Genomic DNA, 21970 nt, shown 5'->3' with positions numbered 1-21970 from the left:
TAGAAAACGGCATTGATAACAGGTGTCCCCCACCAGATTATTACCCCCCTGAGTCCCCAGTATAGGTAGGATTAGGGTTAGGTATGGTGGGGTTACGATTAGGCAACCAGGTAAACAGGAAATTAAAATTCAGCACAACACCTGTGTGGTGTGAGTTTACTATTTAAACTGACTCGTCATTAATCCGCCAAGCGCGCTGTGAGCTCATCAATTGCCTGTTATTTTAAAACCAATGTCTAGTAATTACTAGTACTGCATATATTAGATTAATCTGAAAATATTTACAAAAACCCCTGATAACGTGGGCCCCTAGGCTATAGCCTAGGTTAATTTATGCGTTAATCTGCCCCTGGAAAGCATTTTGGAATGTGCCTTTTAACTAGGCCTGTTAGATGTCATCCATCCCTGCTAAACACTTAAACACTGTTTTCTATTCAGACTTTCTCATTGTGTGTTGTTATAGGTGACTACTGGGGACTCCATGGCTGCTGTGACCTCAGAGCAGTATTTTGTTGAGAGGTTTGCTGTAACTTGCAATAAGCCAGTGTCCCACGTGCAGCTGACCTGCTGCCCTTCCCACTCTGCTGTCCCATGGCAGGACAAGAATATAAGGATTTATGAAAACAACAACCTGGAGGTCTTTGTTTGTGCACTTATATCTGTTTTCAACAAATACCACAACGAGATTTAATGTTTTTGAAAATAATGGTCAATAAGGCTGCATTTATTTGATCAGAAATCCAGTACAAACAATAATATGCAATATTATTACAATTTATAATATAATTCTAAAATATGTTTGTTTATTATTTAAATATATTTTAAAATGTACATTATTCATGTGATGGCAAAGTTGCCATTACTTCAGTCTTACAGTAAGTGTCACATGATCCTTCAGGAATCAATCTAATGTACTGATTTGCTGCTCAAGACATTTCTTAATATTATCAATGTTGAAAACAGCTGTGTTTTATATTTTGATGAAATTGTGATACTCTAAGAAATTTGGGTTAAGTAATTTTTCAAATATATTTTTTTAAAATTGTAAAAATGAATACTTTTATACAGAAAGGATGCATTAAATTGATCAAACAATCAAATCTTACAAAATATTTCAAATAAATGCTGTTATTTTGAAATTTATATTAATCAAAGAATCCTGAAAAATGTATCACAATTCCATCAAATTATTAAGCAGCAACAACTTTTTTCTGATCGTGTGACACTGAAGATCATGTGATGCTGAAAATTCAGCTTTACCATCAGGAATTTACCACAGGAATAAATTACATTTTAAAATAGAATAAAATAAAGTTTGTTTAATTAGTAATAATATTTCATGTTATTATAATGTGTATTTTTATAAAATATATTTAGGATTAAACGTATAAAACTCTTTTTAATGTTTCCTGTAGTCTCCCTTGGAACTTACTGGTCACCATTGCGATGTGTCTGCCATGGTGTTTGGGACAGTGAGTGATCGTCTCATCCTCTGTAGTGCTTCTGAAGATTATGTTATTGTCTGGGACATCCATCGCTGCTACAGACAAATCAAAGAAGGTAATAAGTGCCCGTAGACCTATAAAAATAGATTTAAAAAATCTCAAATCATCCAGAGATATAAATGGTGCCACTCAAGAATGTAGCCATTATTCTCTGTCTGTCTTTTTTTTTTGACTTATCTCACAACCATGACATCTGTGTTCCAGGTTTAATCGCCTCTGGTAGAGTTGTTGGCACATTGCTCGGCAGGGTGGTGCATCTGTCACTATGTCCACTGAGTGCGAAAGTGGCAGCTTGCTCGGGCTCCAGAGTGGTTCTATTGAATGTAGAGGTATGAAATAAGATGTACACCATCTTTGCTCAGTGAATTGAAAACAAAAGCAGTTATGATGAAACAGTAAAAGAGGAAAAAATGCCTTTTTGACCCATCTCCAGATGAATCGCTGAACAAAGCTTGCATGCAGAACATTCCGTTACTCAGACTGTGATTGACCAGCCCATAAAGATGAGCGATAACATTGATATACTAAAAAAAAGCAGTAAATCAGAAAAAAGCCCCTCGTCGACTTCTGTCCTGTATAATAGGAAAACATGTAAAAACTTATATATATATGATCGTCTTTGCTGTATGTAGTAAAACACCTTTCAATGAAATTATAAAACAATAAACATACAGTATTTTCCATTAAGATAAACAAAACACAAAACTGAGGCCACTATATATGCGTTTCCTATAGAAAGAGGAAGTTCTTGGAGTGTTGCAAGCTCATCTTGGTCCTGTGACTGCATCAGAGTTCTGTCCATGGGACGCTAATCTTCTCATCTCAGTCTCAGAAGACAGAACATTCAAGGTACAGATACGATACAAACCAGAACAGCATGACTGTACTAAATATGGATTTTCTAAGTTTTTGTTATTGTATTTACACACACACCTTCATTCAAAAGTTCGGGGTCAGTAAGATGTTTTTTCATTCCTCAAAGATTACTTAAAGATGTGTGTGTGTGTATACACCAATCAGGCATTACATTATAACCACTGACAGGTGACGTAAATAACACTGATTATCTCTTCATCACGGTACCTGTTAGCTGTTAGTGGGTGGGATATTAGGCAGCAAGTGGATATTTTGTCCTCAAAGTTTATGTGTTAGAAGCAGGAAAAATGGGCAAGCGTACAGATTTGAGCGAGATAGAATATAAGGCAGAAAGGTGTCAGAATACACAGTGCATTGCAGTTTGTTGCGTATGGGGCGGCATTGCCGCAGACCATTCAAGGTCCTCATGCTGACCCCTGTCTACCGCCGAAAGCACCAACAGTGGAGTGGGCACGTGAGCATCAGAACTGGACCACGGAGCAATGGATGAAGGTGGCCTGGTCTGATGAATCAAGTTTTCTTTTACATCACGTGGATGGCCGGGTGCGTGTGCGTTGCTTACCTGAGGAACACATGGCACCAGGATGCACTATGGGATGAAGGCAAGCCGGCGGAGGCAGTGTGATGCTTTGGGCAATGTTCTGCTGGGAAACCTTGGGTCCTGCCATCCATGTGTATGTTACTTTGACACGTACCACCTACCTAAGCATTGTTGCAGACCATGTACACCCTTTTTATGGAAATGGTATTCCCTGGTGGCTGTGGCCTCTTTCAGCAGGATAATGCGCCCTGCCACAAAGTAAAAATGGTTCAGGAATGGTTTGAGGAGCACAACAACGAGTTTGAGGTGTTGACTTGGCCTCCAAATTCCCCAGATCTCAATCCAATCGAGCATCTGTGAGATGTGCTGAACAAACAAGTCTGATCCATGGAGGCCGCGTACAGGACTTAAAGGATCTGCTGCTAACATCTTGGTGCCAGATACCACAGCACACCTTCAGGAGTCTAGTGGAGTGCATGCCTCGACGGTTCAGGGCTGACACACTATTAGGACGGTGGATGCATAATGTTATGCCTGATCGGTGTATGTATATATATTAGGGCTGTCAAAAGATTAATCGCATCCAAAATAAAAGTTTGTGTTTACATAATATATGTGTGTGTGCTCTGTTAATTATTATTTATATATAAATACACACACAAGCATGTATATATTTAAGAAAAAAATATTATTTTTTTATATATAAAACATTTATAATTATATATATTATAGATTATATAAATGTATATACTGTATATACATGCAAATATTTCTTAAATATATACATGAATGTGTGTGTATTTATATATAAATAATAATTAACAGAGTACACACACATATATTATGTAAACACAAACTTTTATTTTGGATGCGATTAATCGCGATTAATCTTTTGACAGCCCTAATATATATATATATATATATATATATATATATATATATATATATATAATATTTTTTACACACCTTGTCTGTGAAACTGGGGGCATAACAACTTACTGTCCCCATTACATTTTAGCATATTATAGCTTTCTTTTTTTGTATCAGATATGGGATGTGAGGAAGGGGGATATTCTCTTTGAATCTGCTGTTCTATCAGGTCGGTGTATAATTTCTAACACCAATATTTATACAACAGAAATTGAAGTTCTTCGATCATTATTATAGCCTGTAAATGTAGAGAATATGTAATGAAGATGTTTCTGTTTCACAGCGTTTCCACTGCTTAGTCTGTTCTTCGTGGAGCAAAACAGTCAGTTTATCACAGGGTCTGGTGATGGACAGGTGAGTCATATACACACACACACACACAAAGACTTTCGGCCTCTTTTGTGCAATCCATATATCACTTTATTGATGTTGGAATCTCTGTGATTCAAGCTTTGGTGCTACACTCTCCCTGTGGACCACAAATGCCGCTTGGTGACAAAACTGGACATTTCGAAGCTTGAACAGAAGCATGAGAGAAACCTCAGGAAAATCAACCCACCTGAAAATAGAACAGATGGTTAGAAAAAAAACCACAAGCCACAATTCAGACTGCGTATGACTACTGTTTTTCATGTGCCTACCCCACTGCGGAAAATGATACATCTGCTTCAATGTAAGCTTTATCTGTGTGCTTTGCTAGGAACGACTCATAATGATGTGAGAGGAACAGTGGAGACAGCAAAGCCTGTTCTGAGAATCTGGGCACAGAGACCACAGTCCAGCCATGCTAGCCTGCAGCAGAGGTCTGTCTTTCGCCTGTTTTTGTTGTTCACCTTTATCTGGTTGTGCAGTTGTGGAATTTTTGGGGTGAGAAATTATGTAAGGCAGACATGGGAAGGTTAGATTACACGTACCACAATTTTTTGAATTGTAGTTGGCCATTTTTCAATGCTGTACATTTGAAACTGCTTACTGCAGCATATTATTAGTCAAATCTTTATTAGGTGGCTAAAATGTATTCACAAGCACAGAGTATGTATTAACAATCATCAGTGATGGGAATAACGGCGTTACAGATAAACGGCGTTACTAACGGAGTTATTTTTTTCAGTAACGAGTAATCAAACGAATTACTGTTTCTCCCGTTACAACGCCGTTAGCGTTACTGAGGAAAAAAATGCGGCGTTAGTCGCGTTACTATAATTGAGCTCACTGGAGCGCTTTTCATCCGAACAGGCTCTCTCTGTCAGTCGGACCTGCAACGTGTGTGTGTGTGTGTGTGTGCGCGCACCCTCCATGCGTGTTGGGGGTGGGTGCGGTGGTACACATAACTGATGATGATTGGTGGGTGGGAGACAAGGTTGAAGTTGATAGGTTGAGTTCACACCTATTTTTTTTCACGGTCTATGGTTCACAGACACAGACACACACACACACACACACACACACACACACACACACACCTATGACGTACAAGCATATGCACATTCAGCGATGGTCCAACGACTTCAAAGGTAGCTTTCGCAAACTGGAAGTATAAGCGGTACTTTTCCCTCGTTGAGGTGAAAGGTAAGAATATTTAAGTAACGTGCAACTTATGCCCAGGAAGAAAGAGTCTCTCCACGCCGGTGGCAAGTGATTCTGAAGCGCCTCACATCATCATATGCCACAAAATTAGTGGCTAAAAACCCAGGTGATGACGTGAGCACCACTACCAAAGGAAAGTATAGTACTGATAATATTTACACAATATTTGTCTCTCACATTGTCCCACAGCAACATTACAATAGTGCACATCAATGTACAATGTTTTATAATAATAATTTATTCTATTTAGTGTCCAATTAATTCATTTAACATAATATATTGGGGGCATCCAAGTTATTTGACATATTTGAACATTTGGGGGAAAAAAAAGTAACGCAGTAATTACTTTACCTGGTAATTAGTTACTTTTATAATGATGTAACTCAGTTACTAACTCAGTTACTATTTGTAAGAAGTAACTAGTAACTATAACTAATTACTTTTTTAAAGTAACGTGCCCAACACTGACAATCATTACTGTTGATGTCATGACATTGTAAAGATTTGGCAATGATATAGAGCGTGCAGTTCCTGTCTTCAATGGCGTACAAAATCATTAATACAGATAATAAATGTCCGAATAGGAAGTCATTATACCCCTGTTACTGGTTTCATGCTGTCCAAACAACTGTTAGAGCTATGACAAAATGATTGGAAGCATAAGACAGCTGTGGGGTGTGTAGGTTATGTCCTGATTTTAGCCCTGACTTCCAGGGCCAGCCCGAGGCAACGAAAGCAAGCACCCTCAAGTGAAAGCAAGAGCAACCTCAGTTTATACTGTAATAATCGCATAATAAGAATATTTGGCAAACGCTCCAGTGCGTTTGTGTGTTTGCATCAAAGGGTTTCTATCTACAACATGTTTTTGCAGCGTTGAGCAATGAAGTCATCATCATGATCATGAAAATCATCAAAATTTGTAATATCAAATATGTTGGAGTAATGTCTGCAGACCCTGATAGTCTTCACTGTCATGTACAAGGTCACAAAAATTACTTGTTTTCCAAAATATTAATACTAAGCGCTTCCAACTTAAACAAAAACATTACATTTTATTGCAATATAAAATATATTGAATTTCTTCTTTCACACACTCTTTTACACGTTTAGCTGTAACTGCATGAATTCTTCCCATTGCCCCAGTGATTCATAGAAAACAACATGTTAACCCAACAACTATAGTTTATTGGACAGGAGAGATGACCCTTGACCCCTGCCACTTTATGATTTGCAATGCAATAAGACAGGTTTGAACCCCAACTTAAATCAAGTTTTTCAAAATTTTAGTGCAGCTTTCCTTTAGAGCAAGCTTGTGCTATCGCTAATCATTAAGTCTGCCACTCTAGTTTCAATTGAATATTACAGGCTTTCATAGATGTTCTCAATTATAGAGACTTTGTGAGTTTGAATGACTACAGTAGGCCTATACAATAGAAATCGTTTTTCTTTTCTTTTCTTTTTTCTCTTTACTCAGTTACATTAACCAGGCCTTTGTTCCTTTTAGTGTCTTTTGGTAAACAGTCTCTTCTTTGTACTTTTTCCACAGAGGAAGTTGTGTGTGGATCGGAAGTACTGATGGGCTGTATCTGCTTGACCTGGATACTTCAGAGCTTCTCACGATTCTTCCACTCAAAGGCATAATAAGTATTCACTTAACTCTTGGAGATACTTAACACATTTTAGGTTCAAATTGACCCATTTGTCAAGTGTATATTTTTATCCTCAATGTACACTTAGATAGCATAAATGTAATACAAATAAATGCAACAGTGGGTCATAGTGATCAATCATTTGAATGTTATGCATTGTACAACAGGGTTGATAACAATGATAACATTGGTAAAATCTTGCAGCCTCAAAACAAAATTCACCTCAAAAATATGCATAAACATCAAGTGGCTTTCGAGAAATACTTTTAAACAGTGAAAAAGTCACCATCAATATAAATGCTTGGGTTTCTGAGGGTTAAGAATGACTGTTTGTCTTCTTTCAAATACAGTAATTTCTCCTGTGGCTGGTTGCATAAACTGCTAAGACTAGTCTTACAAGTTAGTCATCAAATATTGATCTTCAAGACTTTTCATAACTTGTTTTATGTCAGTTACATAACCTAGATTAGTCTAATTTCATACCACAAAATATACTGATTGATTACCCCTATCTAACGGCTAGTTGGTCAAATTAGTTCTTAAGACACAGTCTTAACATAATGGCTATGTTGATGCAACTGGCCCATGGTTAAACACTCACCCTGATTTATTCCAAACCAAAATCAAGTTCAGAATGTCTGAGACAGAATTACTGTAGTCATTAAAGGATTAGTTTGCTTTAAAATGAAAATTGCCCCATGATTTACTCACCCTCAATCCATCCTATGTGTATATGACTTTCTTCTTTCTGAACACAATCAGAGTTAATTAATAAATATCCTGGCTCTTCCAAGCTTTATGAATGGGGCAGTGAACGGGGCCCACGAGTTTGAAGCTCAAAAAAAGTGCATCCATCCATCATAAACATACTCCACATGGCTCTGGGGGATTAATAAAGGCCTTGTGAAGCAAATTGGTGAGTTTTTGTAAGATACATATCCATATTTAAAACTTTATAAAGTGAAATATCTAGTTTCCGCCAGACCGCCTTCCGTATTCAACTTACGAAGAAAGTGTAACGCCTCGCACAGTTCAAAACACTTACACAACGTCATGTCGCACCAGTTACGCTTTTTTCGCAAGTTGAATACGGAAGGTGGTATTCATTCAGGCCAGTTTCATTATAAAGCTTGGAAGCGTCAGAATATTTATTAATATAACTCTGATTGTATTCGTCTGAAAGAAGAATGTCATATACACCTAGAACGGCTTGAGGGTGAGTAAATCATGGGATGATTTTCATTTTAAAGTGAACTAATCCTTTAAATGTCTGGTTATCTCTAAATCTCACTTTTAACTGTTGAGTGGCAAATTTTCCCCTGACAGGTGGACTTAGCATTTCAATGGCAGGATCATGGGCCATCACCCATGGACATGGTGGCAATGTAAGTACTGTGCTAAATTTTTGGTGTCTGTAAAAGAATGACTCTTAGGCCATCTGTGCAACGTGTATACAAATACAATATTTAATTGGTTTACAGTATTCCATGTCTGTACAGCTCTTAATAGATTTTTTTTAACGTAATATATTTCCATATTAAAGGCAAACTGTGAGGTTCGCCTTTATAGAAGTCCTACTTGCTATTTTTTAATGAATCCTGTAGTTAACCTTATGCTCACATGTATAGCACCTTTGGTATTTTTACAGCCCTGCAATTAGCAGTTTACAGTTTCTAAAAGCCTGGATTATTTAAGATGTAAAGTTTTTACAAGGTTTGGCTGTGGTTTGCATTCTGGGAGGAAAGTGGTCTGTGTATGACAGTATAACATGAGGACTACCCTCATCCTGTCTCTTTCTGGTTAGATGTGCTGTTTGGTGACCTCTCTATTTGGGAATTCAGTCATCCTTTTTGAGGTTAAAAGTGTCTGGCTGGACGAGCTCTGCTTAAGGATGGCGAAGAGCTTCTCTGTGGAAGAGCAACTTTCAGTCATACCCAGGTAACAACACTTATCTTTCAGCCTATGCTCAGGAGGTGCTTGGATTTAAAGATATGCAGGGTATCATTTTAAACGCAATCCAAGAATAATTTACTCAATGTTTGATTTTGGTTTTGCCAGAACTGTCTTTAGTAGACATATTGTCTGTTGTAGACTTATTCTTGATGAGTCAACTACCACAATGGAAACAATTGTATTTTATTATTTCCAGTAATAGAAGTCTATTTATGTTGTTTTTTCCCCCTCTTGATTTTCTGCCATTTTTTCCCTTTATATTCGCCATTTTTCAGCTCTCCTATGATGACTATGTCCCCTCTGAATGCTGAGCTGGCAAAACAGGGCCCAAAACCTCAGAGAAAAATAGGTTGGAGTTCACAAAACCACACACACACACACACATTTTTTTGCCAAATAAATAAATCACCTCCTTTGGATTAACAAGCATTTTAGTGTCATCGACACCCCTCTATGGTAAAATTTATGAAGCTAACAAACTTACTGTCCAAGATGTTAATCTTGCTGGCCTGGCGAAAGGTCTGTATCAGAATAAAGCTTTTCAAAAGAAAGTTCTCATTAGGCACAGAAGCGTCTTTATAAACTGCAGTTTGGGTTTATTTGAAATACTTTTGAAATACATGGAAAGGAATCCGTCTAATGAAACTGTCACTCCTAAATATTTATCTTCAGTAAAAACAGTCTGATGCCATCTGGTGTCTGAAGTCACACAGATACAGTGTTTTGATAACCACAGAATCCAACATTAAATCAGAATGTACCTTATTTATTTTCTTAACACATGATGTTGGTCTTAATTTTCATGATTCATCACTGCATATTATTCCAAAGACAATAATGTACCCATAAAAATAAATGTGGTAGTTATGAAGTTTGAAATAGAATAAACTGACATAATTAATATATACCACAGTATAAGCTGCACTATCATTCAAATGTTTGGGGTCGGTAAGCTATATGTTTAATTTATGTTTAATTTTTTTTTTTTTTAAAGAAGCCTTTAATGCTGACCATGGCTGCATTTATTTAATCAAAAAGAATAATATACGTGGCCCACATACTGACCTGCAGTAGTACTTCCAATCTCCCTCCTATTCTCAATTAAAATAGAATAGAAGAATAATTTATAAAATACTTTTTAAAGCTCACTTTTTTCACTTTTTGAGTGTGTGTTTTAACTGCATAATGATTCTTATACACTATATTGCCAAACGTTTTGGGACGTCTGCCTTTACATGCACATGAACTTTAATGACATCCCATTCTTAATCCATAGGGTTTAATATGGAGTTGGCCCACCTATAACAGCTTCAACTCTTTTAGGAAGGCTTTCCACAAGGTTTAGGAGTGTGTTTATGGGAATTTTTGACCATTCTTCTAGAAGTGCATATGTGAGGTCAGGCACTGATGTTGGACGAGATGGCCTGGCTCGTAGTCTCCGCTCGAATTCATCCCAAAGGTGTTCTATCCAGTTGAGGTCAGACTCTGTGCAGGCCAAGGGCCAGGTCCAACCCCTGAAAAACAACCCCACACCATAATACTCCCTCCACCAAACTTTACACTTGGGACAATGCAGTCAGGCAAGTACCGTTCTCCTGACAACCTCCAAACACAGACTCATCCATCGGATTGCCAGATAGAGAAGTGTGATTGGTCACTCCAGAGAACACATATCCCCTTCTTTAGAGTCCAGTGGCGGCGTGCTTTGCACATGGTGATGTAAGGTTTGGATGCAGCTGCTTGGCCATGGAAACTCTTTATGCACTGTTCTTGAGCTAATCTGAAGGCCACACAAATTTTGGAGGTCTGTAGCTGTTGACTCTGCAGAAAGTTGGCGACTTCTGCACACTGTGTGCCTCAGATTGTGCTTTTGTGATTTTACATGGCCTACCACTTCATGGCTGAGTTGCTGTTGTTCCCAATTGCTTCTACTTTGTTCTTATACCACTAACAGTTGACCGTAGAATATTTAGTAGTGAGGAAATTTCAAGAATGGACTGCATAGGTGGCAACCTATCACAGTACCACGCTTGAATTCACTGAGCTCCTAAGAGCGAACCATTCTTTCACAAATGTTTGTAGAAGCGTCTGCATGACTAGGTGCTTGATTTTATACACCTGTGGCCATGGAGGCGATTGGAACACCTGAATTCAATGAATTAAAGGGGTGCCCCAATTTGGCAATATAGTGTATGTCTAATAGATGTAAAAGCAATCCATCATCATCATTTCTCTCTCTTTCCCTTAAGGGAGGCTCTTCTTCCATCTCCAACTGGGCATTATTTCTCTTCCTTACTAGAGTTACATATCCTCAGAGATTTAAATGTATTCCATAGCTTTTTCTGGGGCCTAAGTCAATACCATAACTAGGACAACTCATTTTCTTCATGCTGCTGGGCTTTGACATGCACTAGTCAGGCTCCAGCAATTTAGGGTTTCTGTGATTAAAGGTCTGATAACAGGCTGATCACTGTTCTCAGAACAGTGTAACATTCTTGAAGAATGGGTATGTCAGGATGTGGTTTGTTGACAATAACCCGTAACCACTGCTCTTTGGTACACTGTTTCAGAACTATTGGCCAATGTAAAATGAAACAATTTGGGATACCACAGTAATAAGTATGAGCTATGAATGAATACTGTACATGATTTTGTATTGACTGAACTCATTGCAGAAACCTTTTTGTAATGTCCAAAAATTTATTTCTTCACATTAACGTATTTTACTGATTTTAATCCTTATCCATTTGATGCCTTTAGTACAGGGCTGTCCCTGTACTAAATTAAACATATCTGAACCAGCTAATCAAGGTTTTTAGGATTACTAGAAACTTCCAGGCAAGTGTGTCAGGGCAGGTTGGATCTACACTTAGCAGGAGATTTGCCCTCCAGGAGCAGGACTGGACAAACCTGCTTTAGAAAGTAGTTGCATTTATAAGCCACTTTTCAGAATATACATTTAGTCTGTGGTTGACAGAGGAACCATTTTTGGAAAAGTGTGCATTAGTTTTAATGGAGCTGGAAAAAATTAGTTCACTGAAGAGAAGGAAACTTGGAAAAATGTCAGTTCTTCAGGTTGAGATTTGTATCATATGGCTTCTTTTTACTGTAATACGACTTTTTATTTGAATAAGTGCCTATTAGTATACATTTTGTGGTCAATAACTCTTTAGTCAGGTAAAATGTACAGTCAAATGCTCAGTATCACAAAATAAAACCGTGTGTTATCCTGAAGGGATATATTTTGGCATAATAACTTACTGACTTTATATAACTTACTCAAGCAGAGCTTCTTACCAAATAAATAAATATATGGGCAAGACATATTGATTTAAGTTGAAATTATTTTATTATGTCAGCAGAAAGAGTCTGAAGAGTGATTATGAGATTTATGAAAATAGTTGGGTTACAGCGGTTGGGTTATTACATGCTTGAGTAACCATTTGGCGCATAATCTGTCAAACATATTTCAAGTTATAGTGTTAGAGGCACACGATTATGATAATGTTCAGACTACATGTAGGTAGATCTTAATTATGTGAGTGACCTGTTCTCTTTTTGTCTTCTAGGTGTGAGCTGTCAGAAGAGTGTGAAGGATCGGGCTTTAGTTTTTCACACACAAGTGAAGTCATCAGGATACAATGCAGCTCCTCAGTAAGTCAGTAGACGACACAGAGAAATGCATTTTAGGGTCAGAACAGAATTCTAACAAACTTTACAGGTTTAGGTTTACATGCATATAGTTTGCATGGTTTCAGGCTTTGAAAGTTGTGAGCAAGCACACTGTTGTTGAGTACAACATCTAGAAAATGTGTTAAATTCATCCCTTCAGTGTGTGTAATGAGAGTTTTAGATATTTATAAAATGGTGCATATGTCAAAGCTTCGTTTTAGGAACTAAATTAATATAGACAGAAAAGTTCTATAGAATTATAATACAAATATTACTCAGGCTATGTTCTGGTAGCTTTGAAATGTGACTTACATCAAATTACTCTAATTGTGCTCTTACCTAATATCTTCCATGCTGTAACTTCAGAGTTTAATCTGAGGTCAATAGCATAATATTCATTTAAACACTGTTTAAATCCGTTTCCACGGAACCTACAGGCCTGCTCAGACTCACTTTACTGAAAGGCTTTTATTGCTTTAAGATTTTTTTGTTTCAATATTATGTAGTGAAGGAACAAGAGGACCTTGGAGACCCTAGTGAAAAATAAATATACCAAAATGTATTTAAAAAAAACATTTATTATATGCTAAGTATACAAAATTTTTTAAAAATACCCTGCAATTGTACTGAAATAAACGTATTTTAAATACATTTTGGTATACGTTTTTTCATGATGTCTTTACAGTCTATATTGGTAGAATCGCAAGCCGATCACAAATATGACCCTGGACCACAAAAGCAGTCATAAGTCGCACAGGTAAATTTGTGGCAATAGCCAACAATACATTGTATTGGTCAAAATTATTGATGTTTATTTTATGCAAAAAATAATTAGAATATTAAGTAAAGATCATGTTCCATTAAGATATTTTTTACATTTCCTACCGTAAATTTATCAGAAATGTATTATTATTAGTAATATGCGTTGCTAAGGACTTCATTTGGACAACTTTAAAGCGCGATTTTTGCACCCTCAGATTCCAGATTTTTGCCAAATATTGTCCTATCCTAACACACCCTACATCAATGGAAATCTTATTTATTCCGATTTCATGTGATGTATAAAACCTTGTATTGTACCCTGTATGAAAAACTAGGGTGTTCTATTAGATTTTTTTCAGGAATTACACTATAACATAATATATCTCTTTTATAGTAGGACAATGTTTAGACCAAAGACCAACATTAAGAAGAAAACCAACTCTGCCTCAACAACTAGCACAAATACGTAAGTATTTTGCCAGTTTCAGTACAGAGTCTCAAGAATGCAACAGTACTCAATAAGATTATTGTAGCTTCTGCTGAAATCTGTGCTGTTTTTCAATAGGAAAGGCCTATTACATGAGTATCCACTGCACTTTGAAGCACCAAGTATACCTTACGCTCATTTGATGGTTTCCACAACTCCAACCACAGTCAACTCTCTACAGTACTCCGGTGAGTAACAGTACGATCACACTAGGCTTCAAGCATGTGTTTTTTTTATGGTCAAAATAAAAACACTTCTACACAAAGTGTAGCCCTATACCACTGTAGTAACCTAAATTTTGTTGGCTTAACATTGCATAGCACACAGTTTCTTTTCCAACTTTATGCATGACCAACAGCACTTAATAGCTTTTAGATCATTTGCCTGTTGATTATTTGCATTTTTGGTTCTCCTGTGGTCTCACATAAAGATGCAATATATTGTTGCAGCAGCAGCAAAGCAGAGTAGACTCCTGGAGTTAAACACAATAAAGTTGTGCACGCCTGTTTTTAAGAGTACTGTAGTGCTTCAGTTTTTTTTAGGACTTTCGCCTCAGGAGTGTCATTTTTTAACTAATTATGCCATAATTTTTTGTCTGTTAACTTTCTATTTTTGTGTCTAGGAGATGGAAAGCAGCTTGTGTGTGGTCTTGGAGACAGTTCAGTTTTGTTGTATAACTCTTCACTCACCGGCAACCCAGCTGTCTACACAGGTAGTGGGAGAGCTTCAGATCTGTAGTGTTTATTTTTGTAAAATTCCTTTGCATGTCTTTTATTTTCATTTCCTGAATGAGTGGCACAAAGAAATTGATTCAGGATTTGAATATTTTACATGCTATTCTGACAGCACTTGACACTGACAGCCGAAACTGACAGTTTGGGAATTCTGATATTCCTTTCGCTGAAATAGATGTTCTTTTCATTGGACTAAGGATTGTTTTAAACAAGGAAAAACTTAAATACAGTCCACACACGTGTTACAAACTTACATATATTAAAATATGCCTAAATATTTTGTGTTTTCAGTTCATGTCACTCAACATTTCATGTCATTCATTTCAATAACAATACAAATTTCAATAGTTTTTGACAGGAATGCACTGAAATTTAAATGACATTGTTGTCTTTATTATATCAGCCTTACTAATTTCTTTGAAAACATTTTAAATTAGTCTGTAATTGGGCCAAATTGTGATGGCTAGACGACTGGGTCAGAGCATCTCCAAAACTGCAGCTCTTGTTCGGTGTTCCTGGTCTGCAGTGGTCAGTGTCTATCAAAACAGGGTCATGGGCGGCCAAGTCTCATTGATGCACGTGGGGAGACAAGACTGGCCAGTGTGGTCTGATCAAACAGACGAGCTACTGTAGCTCAAATTGCTCAAGAAGTTAATGCTGGTTCTGATGGAAAGGTGTCAGAATACACAGTGCATCGCAGTTTGTTGCGTATGGGGCTGCATAGCCGCAGACCAGTCAGGGTACCCATGCTGACCCCTGTCCACCGCCAAAAGCACCAACAGTGGGCATGTGAGCATCAGAACTGGACCACGGAGCATTGGAAGAATGCCTGGTGAATTTGGCCGATATATTAAAGCCGATAAATAATGGATTATTTCCTTCAGTTGAGACACTTCAGATCAGAGCGCACTGTTTGCCATGATGGTTTTGAATTTCTTTAAATATAATTGAAATCACTTTGAAACGAAAAATACAGTTAAGTGCAATATGTGCAGAGCAAAGTCTGTCATATAAGCTACATAAAATTATAATGAGAACATTATAATTGTGTGCTCAGGACATAGCTTTTACTGGTGAGACTTTTTTTTGTAATCAGGCTCTCTAAAATTATATAAAAAAATGCATTTAGATTTATCAGCCAATAATATATTGGTTATCACCTTTCAAATATAATGAATGATTGGTTATCGGTATCAGACAAAATGTTCATATCAGTGCATCCCTAGCCTATATAGTTTTAGTAGGGGGTTGCTTGCAATGGGATCATTTTTGGGGACCTTGGCATCAGAATTAGAGAACTCAATAAAGGGTGGCAATATGTTGTTCCTCAATTGGCTTTGTTGTTTTCTGTTTGCAGGGCACAGTAAGGCTGTGAACACTGTATGCTGGAGTCATAGTAAGCAGTGGTTTTTGAGTACGTCTGAGGACCCCACCCTTTGCATCTGGACTGCAAGTGCTTCTGAACCTGTTCTGACCATGGTAACGTATCAACAATTAAGCCAAATACAGTCGTTGCGCTGACATGAGCAATTTAGGAATTTAACTAAGGTTATATTAGTTCTGAGCTTTTGCAGTACCCATAATTCTCGTCAAGCCCAGCTCAGAGTGAACAAATGAGCAAAGTTTGTGAAGAAAAGTTTTAAGATTCAAGAAATGAATTTGCATTTGAATGCATACTCCTGTGAGAAGTGTTTCTATTGGCAGTATTCCTCTGTTTGGACATCAAAGGCATCTGTGCAGTCCCCTGGTCAGCACATCAGTGCTCTAAACACTTGCAGACCTCTCTAAACCCTAATTTCCCCCTTTCCCAGAACTCCCAACACAACTGAAGTTCATTCAAATCAGTTTTCTTTAGTCACATTCTGGCTTACAGTTTCTCTCTGGTGTCTTCCCACCCAGTCTACAGGACCCGTGCACCTGTGTGTGTATCTGTGGAGCCAAATATGACCCAATGCATCAGCGTTTGTGTCATTTATATTAAAGAAAAAATCCTGAGTCTGCAATAATAAACTGGGCTACTTCGTGTTGAAAGCTGAGTATAAATACATTTTAGACGTTTTGGCCAGAAATACACTCAAGTAAATATGCAAACGAAGACAAATGTTTGGCAAGCACATTTATTTATTTTTGTATACTGTTGTCTGGGGTCAACTTATGACGTTCGCGTGGTTTTTACATTCAAAAACATCATAATTAATAAGTAATAGGCTATTTTCTGCCATGGTTTTGAGGCTCTCTGAAAAACGCTCGGTTTTGATGGGCGTGCCGCACTGAAAACTTGGAAGTAAACGTCCACGGCTAGGATTGGATACGATTTGCATATTTAATGAGCTTCAGCTCCCTCAGTACATGTGGGGATTGTTTTGAAAGCGTCTGGGGACGCTCACAGGACTCGCGAAATGCTTTTATCAAACAAACACAATGATTCATCTCTCATCCACCTGCGATTGATTGGAATGTTATGTTTGTATTACTTGGCCCGCCCGATCAATGAATAACCGCAACCCGTACACACACACACACGCACGCGCGCAAGAAAGGAATGTTATTTCACTATTTAAGATAGCCGTCGGCAGGCTGGTGATACGTTTTGGTAGCCCGTCTGAAAAACACACAGCCCCGGGACATTGGCCTTTGCGAGCACTGGCGTTACAAGTCCGAGTCTAATCACAAATGAACCAGTAACACCTTCTCCAGCCTGTGACAGCGTGCTAAGGTATGTAATCAATAGATATATCAAACGATCTGTAACAATGCAATACTAACACATATTAAAAAAAAAAAAAAAAATTCACATTAGTGTGTTGCACCGATCCTGTCGGATTCAATATAGAAGGCACAGCATTGTGTTTTAATCTCAATATGTCTGCAAATCCAGTCTCGACCTGTATCTTGTTTACAATCGATTCTGCGGTGAAATGAAGCGAACAAACGCGCAATGTCTTACGCACGTGAGCTGGAACCGCATGTTTATTGCTCGGTAGCGCGACCCGTTTAGCTCCACGAGTCGGTGGGCGGGCTTGAGGCAGCGCTTCTGCCTTCGACATATTCTGAGATATCTCGTTTTCTGGGCCTGGTATCAAAAAAGCTTTTCTTTGACTAACAAGGACGTTTTCAGCTCTGAAACTTACAGGATATTCTTATATCACGATTAACTTTTATATATCAAAGGCTCAAGGGAAAATGTATTTCTCAGTTCATCAACCCTTTAAATCATGAAGCTAGAAACTACATACATTCACGTGCTTGCATACAAGTACACTAAAAATCCAGTAGCACTCATATTCCACTCACCAAATTGTCTCTCATTGACTTTCAATAATCTCATATTTTCCAGACAGAAAAAACAACATTCCTGTGTTCCTCTATCCTCATTTATCTCTTCACACTCCATCTTTGGTAAAAAAAAAAGAAAATGACTGAGATCTTGATATTTTAAGCTGATATGGTGCTGTAATTTATACAGTGTGACATATGAATGCACTTAGCACTTATTTAAAGGCTATTATTAAACTGCAATGTTGATGTGACTAACTGACTGTCTGTTTATGCACTGTTTGTTTAACTTCATGGTTCTCCAGTTCACAAAGCCCATCAGAACGGCTCAGTTTTATTATCTGGACAAGTTTTTACTGCTGGCGTCAGGATCAAATCTAATGCTGTACCTTTACCATCTGGACACCACAAGAGATGACATCAAGAGGTACGGGACACACACACAAGCAGTTAATTGAACCGTAACAGTAAACGCAGGGTATTGATGACCGTACAACAACTGAACATCTGGTCTGCCAATTTAAACTCTAGTTTAATTTAAACTCTAGTTAACGCTGTTTAATATAACATACAGGTTAGGATGCTGTGTTGAATTTGTGTGGTCATGGTCACAGTATGAATGTCTGTTCTAGAGGGGGGAGCACTCGTCAGTGGAGTTATTTCTGAAGAATCAGAGAGGAAACCCTATCTTTATATGCCTAAACATAAGTGTTGGGGAATCCCTGGAAGAGATGCATATGAAACATGAGCCAGATATTGCACATCATATTCTATTTATGATGGAAAATCTTCTATCCCTCTTACAGAGAATAATTATGTGCATAAGACCTCTTTCAGCATTATGTAAGGTGGTAGAAAATCTCTACTCTAATAAAGACTGTATTTTTTTCTTGTTTTCATATTTCTCTAAAATGGTCCATATGCGGTTACAGTTGATACTGTTAAAAGAAGTTTGGGGTCGGCAAGATTTTATAATTTTTTTGAAGCAAGTCTGCATTTATTTGATCAAAAATACAGTAATTCTGTGTAAGGGCTATGTTTGTTTGTTTTCCTGACCTGCCATGAGATATTATTACAATTATTATTTATTATTAACAATTAATATTTCCTATTTTAATATATTTAATTTGTAAAAAATGCCTTTAACTGCAAACCTGAATTGTCAGCAGCCATTACTCCAGTCTTTAGTGTCATATGATCCTACAGAAATAATTGTAATATGCTGATTGGTGCTTTTTCAAGAAAAAAAATCTTATTTTTCTTGGAAGCAGTTTGCTGCTTAATATAAACTTCTGAATTATATTATTTTATAAACTTCTGTATGATATTATATTATTTCACGTCAGGATTAAAAGGAGTGTGCTACCTATGTGCAATATTTGCACATCAGGCTCATGTCCACACTGCTACTGCAATGCTTTGTTATTATCCATATAAACAACTCTGAAATTATTTCAGAATCATTAGTTATGGAATGTGTTTAATTTTTTTTTTGCTCTTCCTTCTCCTAAAACACAGGTATAAGCAAAGAAGCAAGTCCAAACTGGCCAGTAAATTAAGCATGACGTCAGGAACAGACATCACTTCAATGTCAGCGATCAATGGCTTCTACTCGTGTATCCTAAAAAACCTGACTGAGAATTTAAATTTTGCTCAATTCAAAAAGTGATAGCTGAAGGTGTCAGTGCATGAGCAATATTCCTGAACAACACAGTTAACTTTTACCTTTAACTTTTACATTTTTGTCTATAAAAAATATACGTTTCGTGGTCTGCAATGACTCGCACATATGATCCGCTCTGTGCTATGGTGTCTCTGGACCAGAGTAGACGGAGGTTCACGTGACACTAACATGAAACCAGACTTAATTTGCCTCAATGGAAAGCATATTTACACTGTCTGAATCATTCCCTATCCCCTATATAGTTCACTATGTGGCATTCACCATGTAGAAAATTGTAAATGTGTGAACAAGTGACCGATTTTAGCCGCAGCTTCAGCATCTATTTGGGGGTGGGATGCTTCAGATTCTAGAGAGCATTTGATTGGCCAGAAAATCTGATGAGAAGCTGAAGTGCAGTGTGATGTCATCAAAATCATTGATCCATTTTGGTGGAAGTAAGGGACTGTAAGTCTTCTTGTCATTGTTTTGGAGCACACTAGCTTATATATAATATATGTAAGGCTAACATATTCATACTAAAAGCCCAAAAACTTCCATATTGATTTCATGATGACTTTAACCCTCTGAACCTGAAGAACACGCTTTGCTTGATTTTTCCTCACGACAGTGTAAAACAACTTAAAATACTCCGTCATTTTTGGCCTCACAGACATGAAAGATTTCTCTTGAGAAACAAGTGTGTCCAAACCTTTTCCTCATTAAATGTTTTACATTTAATTTATTAAGCAATAAATGTTCTGAACACTGCAGTTTGTTAATAATTCGTACAGTTCAGCCTATCCTTACGTAAAGTAATGTGGACCTGATTTTGCAATACATGCAGGGGAACACATCAGCGTCTGCGTGTACTTTGGATTATGAAATAAAGCTTGCACAGATTATAATATATAATGTATAATGTGGTAGTTCTATAAAAGTCATGAACTATTCAGAAAATTGGATTTCTTTAAAGGTGACAGGACTCAAGCTAAAGTGTAAGTTCAGTGTACCTCTTTAACCGCAGTGTATCAGATATCATCTTGGCTGCTGGCGCTGACCGCTCCATCCAGGTGTTCGATATGAACCAAGGCTGTATAGCCACTCAAATCCCTGATGCCCACAGTAGAGCTGTTCACCATCTCACCCAGAACAAGGTAGGAGAATAAAACCTTATGGTGTAATTTTCCTTGTTCTTTTGAAATTAGGGATTGTTATACTATGTAGACCACTGGTTTCCCATCATTGTTTCTGAAGGCACCCCAAACAGTACACATGTACGTCACTCCCTAATCAAACACACTTGATTCTTCTCATCAGCTCATTAGTAAAGACTCCAAGACCTAAAACAGTTGTGTCAAATAAGGGAGACTTAGGGCCTGTTTACACCTGTTCATTTTATGCATTATCTCTTTTCAAGAAAAGACCAGGGGTATATTTGCATATAGAGCAGGAATTGAAGATTGGAGTTCGTTTTGCAGAGACAAATGTATGTGCCTAGGCTATCCGATCAGTAAAATACATGAAGTGAACAGGTGTAAACAGGTCACTTCATTTATACAGTTTCCTAAAATGTGTACAGTTTCCCGAAACAATCCAGAGACTGATTGTGCCAGATGTTAAAGATATTTTTTTTTTTTTAAATCATCCTTACAGTTTTCTTATTTGGCAACTTCTTATTTTTGTCCTCATTTTAAGTCCTGTTATATTAAATTTGAAAACATTTGGCAATATTTGGAATTTAGCTCTTAAAGTGATTTAAATAATTTTGTTATAATAAAAATAAAATAATTTTATTTTGAATTGTATGTTACTGATAAATATTGTCATTGCAGTTGTGACATTTATGAAAACAGTAAAAAAAAAAAAAAAATAGTCAGTTTAATGTTACAATAGATTTCAATTTCAAATAAATGCTGTTCTTTTGAACCTTCTTTTCATCAAAGAATCCTGAAAGAAATGTATCAGTTTCCACAAAAATATTAAAGAGCACCTATCATGGCATCTAAAATGTTCCAAATATTGTTTTAGAAGTCCCCAACAACAGTTTTGCATGCATGCAATGACAAAAAAGACTTTAGTTTTCTTATAATATGCATTAATTTTTACCTGTTTTGACAGCGATTCTCAAATGATTCCTTTAGTGATTCACTTTTCAAAACCCCGCCTTTACGTGACGCTAATCTGCGGTGATTGGTCCGATGACCCAGTCAGTTGTGATTGGTATAGTCTGTGCATATATTTTCGGAAACGGAACGCCCATCAAAGTTTTATAGTGACAGTAATTTGTTAATATGTGTCAGGAGTTATGAATATGAAAACCGCGTCTGTACCGTTT

At 37.2% G+C, this 21970-nt stretch overlaps 1 protein-coding gene across 1 annotated transcript in view; it reads left to right on the top strand.

The window, feature by feature from the left end:
- Positions 1-481: 481 nt before the first annotated feature.
- wdr27 (WD repeat domain 27) overlaps positions 482-21970 on the top strand; it is a gene marked incomplete at both ends in the record, with an annotated part of 70864 nt that continues 49375 nt past the window's right edge. The window contains 20 exons of the mRNA XM_079842250.1: positions 482-637; positions 1416-1560; positions 1710-1834; positions 2241-2354; positions 3970-4021; positions 4136-4206; positions 4303-4429; positions 4553-4655; positions 6986-7083; positions 8415-8473; positions 8893-9026; positions 9317-9390; positions 12611-12695; positions 13870-13941; positions 14041-14150; positions 14585-14674; positions 16054-16175; positions 18278-18399; positions 19491-19588; positions 20668-20789. Coding sequence (XP_079698376.1) covers positions 482-637; positions 1416-1560; positions 1710-1834; positions 2241-2354; positions 3970-4021; positions 4136-4206; positions 4303-4429; positions 4553-4655; positions 6986-7083; positions 8415-8473; positions 8893-9026; positions 9317-9390; positions 12611-12695; positions 13870-13941; positions 14041-14150; positions 14585-14674; positions 16054-16175; positions 18278-18399; positions 19491-19588; positions 20668-20789 — 2079 coding nt within the window. The remainder of the gene's footprint in view (positions 638-1415; positions 1561-1709; positions 1835-2240; positions 2355-3969; positions 4022-4135; positions 4207-4302; positions 4430-4552; positions 4656-6985; positions 7084-8414; positions 8474-8892; positions 9027-9316; positions 9391-12610; positions 12696-13869; positions 13942-14040; positions 14151-14584; positions 14675-16053; positions 16176-18277; positions 18400-19490; positions 19589-20667; positions 20790-21970) is intronic.

Source organism: Gobio gobio, assembly GCF_949357685.1.
Source record: "Gobio gobio genome assembly, chromosome: 18".
Lineage (NCBI taxonomy): Eukaryota > Metazoa > Chordata > Actinopteri > Cypriniformes > Gobionidae > Gobio > Gobio gobio.
This window is presented reverse-complemented; position numbering and strand designations above follow the sequence as displayed.